We start from the raw sequence: 9,838 nt of genomic DNA, 5'->3' as shown, positions 1-9,838 counted from the left end.
GCAGGCGCTGCTACAAGTGCGGGAAGCACGGGCACTTCTGGCGCGAGTGCCCGCAGCTGCGGAAAGGACCGGCGGCGGAGCAGGCTCTCTTGGCCGGTGCCAACGTCGACGACGACGAACTCCTCTAAGCCGTGGTTTAGGGGGTGTGTGTTGGAATAAGCCACGGCATGTGTGGTCGGACTCGTCGGGCACGTCGGGTACGCGCAGGACAGACGGGACATACTTGTATCGTCGGGCTGATCGGATTCGTCGGGCGTGTCGGTGGCGCGCGGGACGCAGCGGGGACGTGGCGTAGGTGTGCGTGCGTGTGTGACGTAGTGGTAGTAGTCAGTGCATAGATTGTTGATTAGTCCGTGCATGCAACGGATGGATAAGCTACCTACTTGCGTGGGCCGGTCAAGTAAGTTTTTTAGTGCATGGGTGGATTAGTGGCCATGGCCGGGTCATGTGTGCGTGGGCGCTACTCTGCTGTAGGACTACAAAGCACGGTCACGACTGTGTTTGTAAATTCAGTTAGTACTCTGGAAATAGTAACGGAGCTGCGAAATCGGGTGAAACTCCAGTGTACTGTGTGCTCCTTCTTCTTTTACCTTCATCTATCCGTGTGTGAGAGCGGTTCCAACAATTGGTATACAGAGCTTCGGTTTGGGCGATCATCGACGACCATGGCGCTCGTCCCACACGGCGGCGGCGCGGGCGGATCGGCGACGATGGCGTTGCCGATGCTGACAGCGGACAACTACACGGTCTGGGCCATCAAGGCGCAGGCGATCCTCGACGTCCACACCGTATGGGAGGCGGTGGCACCGGACGATGCGGCGGTGAACGCGCGGAAGGACAAGATGGCGCGCGCGTTGCTTCTCGGGGCGTTGCCGGAGGATGTGCTGCTGCAGGTGTCGATGAAGCTCACCGCCAGGGAGGTATGGGACTCCCTGAAGGTGAGGTTCATTGGCGTCGATCGGGTCCGCGCGGCGAGGCTGGGGACGCTGCACGGCGAATTCGACCGGATGAAGATGGCGGACGGCGAGGAGCTGACGTGTACGGCGGGAGGCTCGCGGCAATGGCGGCGAGGTATGCCAACCTCGGGGAAACGCTGGGCGACGCGGCACTTATCAAGAAGTTGCTGGATATGGTGCCGGATCGCCTCTTCCCCGTCGTCGCCGGCATCGAGCAGTTTCACGACGTGACAACGATGGCGTTCGACGAAGCGCTTGGGCGGCTGCGTGCGTTGGACGAGCGGGTTCGGCGCCGTGGACAAGACGGCGGCGAGTGCGGGGGTGAGCAGCTGCTCATGACGGCGGCGCAGTGGGCAGCGCGGGAGCGTTGACATGGCAGTGCTCGGGACGACGACGACGGGCGCAGCGTGGCGTCGGGGAGCGGCGGCAACAGGCGCAGGCGCTGCTACAAGTGCGGGGAGCACGGGCACTTCCGGCGCGAGTGCCCGCAGCTGTGGAAAGGACCGGCGACGGAGCAAGCTCTCTTGGCCGGTGCCAACGTCGACTACGACGGACTTTTCTAAGCGGTGGCTTAGAGGGTGTGTGTTGGAATAAGCCACGGCATGTGTGGTTGGACTCGTCGGGTGCGCGCGAAACGGGCGGGACACACTTATGCCGTCGGGCTCGTCAGGTTCGTCGGGCGTGTCGGTGACGCGCGGGACGGGCAGGACGCAACGGGGACGTGGCGTAGGTGTGCGTGGGTGTGTGACGTAGTGGTAGTAGTCACTGCATACATTGTTGATTAGTTCGTGCATGCAATGGATGGATAAGCTACCTACTTGCGTGGGCCGGTCAAGTAAGTTTTTTAGTGCATGGGTGGATTAGTTATGCATGCATGGATTAGTGGCCATGGCCGGGTCATGTGTGCGTGGGCGCTACTCTGCTGTAGGACTACAAAGCACGGTCACGACTGTGTTTGCAAATTCAGTTAATACTTTGGGAATAGTAACGGGGTTGTAAAACCGGGTAAAACTTCAGTATACTGTGTGCTTCTCCTTCTTCTACCTCCATCCATCCGTGTGAGAGCGGTTCCAACAGGCGCGGCGTGCAAAACGTTGCAGCTCTTTCTTTCTGTCTATCTCGTTTCCTCTTATTCTGTTACAAAACGAAAGAGCCTCAAGCATCAGCTTGCAGAGTGTGAGCAATGATCACCGGGACTGCCCTTGCTCCCTGAGGGAAGAACATGCATAGGCTGTTGGATTTGGATCCACAGTTAAAGAAAAAAAGATTGTACGAGGAGGGTTTTTGTTTTGTACTTTCTCGAGCTGCCTAAGATACTCAGACGTACGCAGGTCCTTCCAATCTTGTAAATCCCGCTGGCCATTCAAGATTGGCCTTTTACACACACGTATATCTTGGTTCTCCCGCGCCCGAGCTTATCAGCAAGCGGCGTCTCCGCTTATATACCCCGCCTCCGCGGTTCCGCCTGCTCGGATTGTGGAGACACAGACAACTCGCGTACCATTGTGCGTGCGTGATGGGAGCCACCGACGAGCCGGATCCCGACATGGAGAAGCAGCAGCCGCTGCTAGCCGCGGCGGAGGCGGACGAGATCCCGCCGCCGTCCGGCGCCGGCTGCGGCAACTGCAGGTCGTGCTCCTGCGCCTCGCCCACGGCGACGCGGACGCTCTCGCTGGTCGTCCTCGTCGCCGGCGCGCTGTTCGCCGCGCAGCTGAAGGCGCGCGAGGAGTACCTCCTGCTCACGGTGTTCGCGTCGCAGCTGCTCAGCTTCTGCGTGCTCACGTCCCTGCTGGCGCTGTGCGCGCTCCCGGAGGACGGCGCCCGGCAGCGGCTCGCGTGGGCGCGGGCGGCGGCCGCGCAGGTGCTGCTGTGGTCCTTCGCCATGGCGCTCCTGGTGAGCATGTCGCTATGGGTGGCCGGGAGCGCGCCGGTGGCCGTCGGCGCGGCGCTGCTCGGGCTGGCCCTGGCCGTCGTCTTCGCCTGCTACGCCGAGCTCGTGCAGTCCCTCTGGCCTGTGGCCGACTAGCCAGTGACGGATGCCACCGAGGGGCGAGGACCCATTTGCCAGGAATTTCCTACTAGCTAGCCGGGCTTCTGTTAACAAGCCCGTCGTCTCTTTCGGCCTTGGATGAATTGGGCCAGTGTGCTCATACAATGTCGGCCTGAATTAGTCCTGTTTGTACAAGTTGAGGCCTGTTACCCTGTTCTCTCCCCTGCTCGTATGGGAAATGGATTCCCTAAGGAAAAAAAATAAGAAGAATGGTCTGATTCATATGAAATTTCATGTGAATGCCTGTTTACATCGCAGGGAATTAAAAATATAGAACAGAAACAACACATAATTAATATGAAATGTAGTATAAATTTGTATAAAGCATTGACGGCGCCTAGCTGCAACCAGTGGGCCCACCCCTTAGAGGCTTAGACTGAGTTGGCAAATAATGCCACACATTAGAGATGACCCCTCTCCCCTGTTCTCCCTCGTGCATTATGTTCAACACCTTGGGTGCATGTCATCACTTCCTCTATGCCCAGCTCGACTGTGCCTCGTCTCACCAGTAGCAAACATACACCATGCCTGATGACGAGTGTATTTTTACACTCACTATGACAATGCTCGTGCGTTGTTACGGACAAAAGGCAAAAAATGCCTCAAGCACGTTACAACAAAGCATAAAAATTTCTCTTTCTGCATCTCACTTTTTTATCGACCATTGTGATTCCCATGCAGGCTTATGTTTCGAGGATCAAATTGAAGCATCTAACGAAAAGAAGCGAATGATATGATACAGGAGTTAGTTGTATACTTTATATTTATCTAAAAAATCATTATAATTGGGTTGATGAACCCCTAGTTTTCTTTAATGTAAAATCTCATAAAAAGTGTAATTGTTATTTGATATCAATAAAGAGAACCATGATGGACTTCCCTAGAAAAAGGTGCAACACTAAGCACAGTTCACTCCAATGCATGCCACAACATCGTACCGCGGAAATTGACCTTAATCAACCTAACAAAAAGGTGTAGGGTGAAAATAAATCCTAATCAGCCTCAAAACAAACATACGTTTTGTTGATGTATAATGTGCTGCTTAGTCTCTTCTATCAGATCGGTCTTTTGGTTGCATTGGTTAGAGCATGCACTTCTACCCAGCTGGCACAATTAAATTGCAGCCCACTTTCGGTCCACGTTTAGGCCTGAGGGAGCCACACGTGAGGGGAGTGTTGACGTATAATGTGCTGCCTAGTCTCTTCCATCAGATCGGTCTTTTGGTTGCATTGGCTAGAGCATGCACTTCTACATGTCTCGACGATATTGTAAATTTCATCTCGCCACTCAAGGAAGCACGCGACATGATAAAAATGACGAAAGAAATGCATTGTAGTAAATGAATGTGAACCGGGAGAAAGGAGATGTAGAGAATTATTTTATTTTACACACTACACATATTTAAATATCTCATCGCAAAAGTGGCATATCCAATTGTTCCTCAGCTCGCAATACACGAATGATATTCTTCCAATGTGCATCAATCAGGATTTAGAATAGTTCTTTTGCAAATAAATATGGCCTCTGATGACCCACAAGTATAGGGGATCTATCGTAGTCCTTTCGATAAGTAAGAATGTCGAACCCAACGAGGAGCAGAAGGAAATGATAAGCGGTTTTCAGCAAGGTATTCTCTGCAAGTACTGAAATAAGTGGTAACAGATAGTGTTGTGATAAGATAGATTGTAACGAGCAACAAGTAATAAAAGTAAATAAAGTGCAGCAAGGTGGCCCAATCCTTTTGTAGCAAAGGACAAGCCGGAACATACTCTTATAATAGGAAAAGCACTCTCGAGGACACATGGGAATATCGTCAAGCTAGTTTTCATCACGTTCATATGATTCGCGTTCGATACTTTGATAATTTGATATGTGGGTTGACCGGTGCTTGGGTGCTGTTCTTACTTGAACAAGCATCCCACTTATGATTAACCTCTATTGCAAGCATCTGCAACTACAACAAAAGTATTAAGGTAAACCTAACCATAGTATGAAACATATGGACCCAAATCAGCCCCTTACGAAGCAACGCATAAACTAGGGTTTAAGCTTCTATCACTCTAGCAACCCATCATCTACTTATTACTTCCCAATGCCTTTCTCTAGGCCCAAATAATGGTGAAGTGTTATGTAGTTGACGTTCACATAACACCACTAGAGGCTAAACAATATACATCTTATCAAAATGTCAAACGAATACCAAATTCACATGACTACTCATAGCAAGACTTCTCCCTTGTCCTCGGGAACGAACGTAATTACTCACAAAGCATATTCATGTTCATAATCAGAGGGGTAATAATATGCATATAGGATCTGAACATATGATCTTCCACCAATTAAACCAACTAGCATCAACTACGAGTAATCAACACTACCAGCAACCTACTAGCACCAATCTCGGACTTTGAGACAAGAATTGGATACAAGAGATGAACTAGGGTTTGGAGATGAGATGGTGCTGGTGAAGATGTTGATGGAGATTGCCCTCTCCCGATGAGAGGAGCGTTGGTGATGACGATGGTGATGATTTCCCCCTCCGGGAGGGAAGTTTCCCCGGCAGAACAGCTCTGCCGAGCTCTAGATGTTGGGGAACGTAGTAATTTCAAAAAAATTCCTATGCACACGCAAGATCATGGTGATGCGCAGCAACGAGAGGGGAGAGTGTTGTCTACGTACCCTCGTAGACCGGAAGCGGAAGCGTTATAACAACACGGTTGATGTAGTCGTATGTCTTCACGGCCCGACCGATCAAGCACCGAAACTACGGCACCTCCGAGTTTTTGCACACGTTCAGCTCGATGACGATCCCCGGACTCCGATCCAGCAAAGTGTCGGGGATGAGTTCTGTCAGCACGACGGCGTGGTGACTATCTTGATGTTCTACCGTCGCAGGGTTTCGCCTAAGCACCGCTACAATATTATCGAGGATTATGGTGGAGGAGGGCACCGCACACGGCTAAGAGATCAATGATCAATTGTTGTGTCTCTGGGGTGCCCCCTGCCCCCGTATATAAAGGAGTGGAGGAGGGGGCTGGCCAAGGAGGGTGGCGCGCCCAAGGGGGGGAGTCCAACTCCCACCGGGAGTAGGACTCCCCCTTTTCCTATTAGGAGTAGGAGAGGGAAGGAAGAGGGAAGGAAGAGGAAGGAGGGAGGAAGGAAAGGGGGGCCGGCCCCCCTCCCAATTCGGATTGGGCTTGGGGGGGCGCCCCCTCCCTTGCTCCTTTCCCCTCCTTTCCACTAAGGCCCAATAAGGCCCATATACCTCCCGGGGGGTTACGATAACCTCCCGGTGATCCGGTATTGTCCCAATCTCACCTGGAACCTTTCCGGTGTCCAAATATAGTCGTCCAATATATCGATCTTTATGTCTCGACCATTTCGAGACTCCTCGTCAAGTCCATGATCACATCCGGGACTCCGAACAACCTTCGGTACATCAAAATATATAAACTCATAATGAAACTGGCATCGTAACGTTAAGCGTGCGGACCCTACGGGTTCGAGAACAATGTAGACATGACCGAGACACGTCTCCGGTCAATAACCAATAGCGGAACCTGGATGCTCATATTGGCTCCTACATATTCTACGAAGATCTTTATCGGTCAGACCGCATAACAACATACGTTGTTCCCTTTGTCATCGGTATGTTACTTGCCCGAGATTCTATCGTCGATATCTCAATACCTAGTTCAATCTCATTACCGGCAAGTCTCTTTACTCGTTCCGTAATGCATCATCTTGCAACTAACTTATTAGTTGCATTGCTTGCAAGGCTTAAGTGATGTGCATTACCGAAAGGGCCCAGAGATACCTCTCCGACAATCAGAGCGACAAATCCTAATCTCGAAATACGCCAACCCAACATGTACCTTTGGAGACACCTATAGAGCACCTTTATAATCACCCAGTTACGTTGTGACATTTGGTAGCACACAAAGTGTTCCTCCGGTAAACGGGAGTTGTATAATCTCATAGTCATAGGAACATGTATATGTCATGAAGAAAGCAATAGCAACATACTAAACGATCGGGTGCTAAGCTAATGGAATGGGTCATGTCAATCACATCATTCTCCTAATGATGTGATCCCATTAATCAAATGACAACTCATGTCTGTGGTTAGGAAACATAACCATCTTTGATTAACGAGCTAGTCAAGTAGAGGCATACTAGTAACACTTTGTTTGCCTATGTATTCACACAAGTATTATGTTTCCGGTTAATACAATTCTAGCATGAATAATAAACATTTATCATGATATAAGGAAATAAATAATAACTTTATTATTGCCTCTAGGGCATATTTCCTTCAGTCTCCCACTTGCACTAGAGTCAATAATCTAGATTACACAGTAATGATTCTAACACCCATGGAGCCTTGGTGCTGATCATGTTTTGCTCGTGGAAGAGGCTTAGTCAATGGGTCTGCTACATTCAGATCCGTATGTATCTTGCAAATCTCTATGTCTCCCACCTGGACTAGATCCCGGATGGAATTGAAGCGTCTCTTGATGTGCTTGGTTCTCTTGTGAAATCTGGATTCCTTTGCCAAGGCAATTGCACCAGTATTGTCACAAAATATTTTCATTGGACCCGATGCACTAGGTATGACACCTAGATCGGATATGAACTCCTTCATCCAGACTCCTTCATTTGCTACTTCCGAAGCAGCTATGTACTCCGCTTCGCATGTAGATCCCATCATGATGCTTTGTTTAGAACTGCACCAACTGACAACTCCACCGTTTAATGTAAATACGTATCCGATTTGCGATTTAGAATCGTCCGGAGCAGTGTCAAAGCTTGCATAAATGTAACCATTTATGATGAGCTCTTTGTCACCTCCATATACGAGAAACATATCCTTAGTCATTTTCAGTTATTTCAGGATGTTCTTCACCGCTGTCCAGTGATCCACTCCTGGATTACTTTGGTACCTCCCTGCTAGACTTATAGCAAGGCACACATCAGGTCTGGTACATAGCATTGCATACATGATAGAGCCTATGGCTGAAGCATAGGGAACATCTTTCATTTTCTCTCTATCTTCTACAGTGGTCGGGCATTGAGTCTTACTCAACTTCACACCTTGTAACACAGGCAAAAATCCTTTCTTTGCTTGTTCCATTTTGAACTTCTTCAAAACTTTGTCAAGGTATGTGCTTTGTGAAAGTCCAATTAAGCGTCTTGATCTATCTCTATAGATCTTAATGCCCAATATGTAAGCAGCTTCACCGAGGTCTTTCATTGAAAAACTCTTATTCAAGTATCCCTTTATGCTATCCAGAAATTCTATATCATTTTCGATTAGCAATATGTCATCCACATATAATATCAGAAATGCTACAGAGCTCCCACTCACTTTCTTGTAAATACAGGCTTCTCCAAAAGTCTGTACAAAACCAAATGCTTTGATCACACTATCAAAGCGTTTATTCCAACTCCGAGATGCTTGCACCAGTCCATAAATGGATCGCTGGAGCCTGCACACTTTGTTAGCTTCCTTTGGATCGAAAAAACCTTCCGGCTGCATCATATACAACTCTTCTTCCAGAAATCCATTCAGGAATGCAGTTTTGACATCCATCTGCCAAATTTCATAATCATAAAATGTGGCAATTTCTAACATGATTCGGACAGACTTAAGCATCACTATGGGTGAGAAGGTCTCATCGTAGTCAATCCCTTAAACTTGTCGAAAACCTTTTGCGACAAGTCGAGCTTTGTAGACAGTAACATTACCGTCAGCGTCAGTCTTCTTCTTGAAGATCCATTTATTTTCAATTGCTTGCCGATCATTGGGCAAGTCAACCAAAGTCCACACTTTGTTCTCATACATGGATCCCATCTCAGATTTCATGGCTTCAAGCCATTTTGCGGAATCTGGGCTCACCATTGCTTCTTCATAGTTCGTAGGTTCATCATGATCTAGTAGCATGACTTCCAGAACAGGATTACCGTACCACTCTGGTGCAGATCTTACTCTGGTTGATCTACAAGGTTCAGTAGTAACTTGTTTTGAAGTTTCATGATCATCATCATTAGCTTCCTCACTAATTGGTGTAGGTGTCACAGAAACCGGTTTCTATGATGTACTACTTTCCAATAAGGGAGCAGGTACAGTTACCTCATCAATTTCTACTTTCCTCCCACTCACTTCTTTCGAGAGAAACTCCTTCTCTAGAAAGGATCCATTCTTAGCAAAAAAATGTCTTGCCTTCGGATCTGTGATAGAAGGTGTACCCAACAGTCTCCTTCGGGTATCCTATGAAGACACATTTCTCCGATTTGGGTTCGAGCTTATCAGGTTGAAGCTTTTTCACATAAGCATCGCAACCCCAAACTTTCAGAAACGACAACTTTGGTTTCTTGCCAAACCATAGTTCACAAGGCGTCATCTCAACGGATTTTGATGGTGCCCTATTTAACTTGAATGCGGCCGTCTCTAAAGCATAACCCCAAAACGATAGCGGTAAATCTGTAAGAGACATCATAGATCGCACCATATCAAGTAAAGTACGATTACGACGTTCGGACACACCATTACGTTGTGGTGTTCCGGGTGGCGTGAGTTGCGAAACTATTCCGCATTGTTTCAAATGTAAACCAAACTCATAAGTCAAATATTCTCCTCCACAATCAGATCGTAGAAACTTTATTTTCTTGTTACGATGATTTTCAACTTCACTCTGAAATTCTTTGAACTTTTCAAATGTTTCAGACTTATGTTTCATTAAGTAGATATACCCATATCTGCTTAAATCATCTGTGAAGGTGAGAAAATAACGATATCCGCCACGAGCTTCAACATTCATTGGACCACATA

The 9,838-nt window shown here is 48.3% G+C and overlaps 1 protein-coding gene and 1 pseudogene across 1 annotated transcript; both read left to right on the top strand.

Moving 5' to 3' along the window:
• The first annotated feature begins 319 nt into the window (after nt 1–319).
• Nucleotides 320–1,440, top strand: LOC147985879 (uncharacterized; annotated as a pseudogene).
• A 945-nt stretch (nt 1,441–2,385) lies between these two features.
• LOC147985878 (uncharacterized) lies at nt 2,386–3,212 on the top strand. Its single transcript, XM_087539953.1, has one exon. The coding sequence runs from the start codon at nt 2,473–2,475 to the stop codon at nt 2,980–2,982; it is 510 nt and encodes a 169-aa protein (XP_087396079.1). The 5' UTR covers nt 2,386–2,472; the 3' UTR covers nt 2,983–3,212.
• The last annotated feature ends 6,626 nt before the right edge of the window (nt 3,213–9,838 follow it).

This window comes from Triticum urartu, chromosome 2A (assembly GCF_056163025.1).
Source record: "Triticum urartu cultivar PI428250 chromosome 2A, HENAU_Tu73, whole genome shotgun sequence".
NCBI classification, from domain to species: domain Eukaryota; kingdom Viridiplantae; phylum Streptophyta; class Magnoliopsida; order Poales; family Poaceae; genus Triticum; species Triticum urartu.
This window is presented reverse-complemented; position numbering and strand designations above follow the sequence as displayed.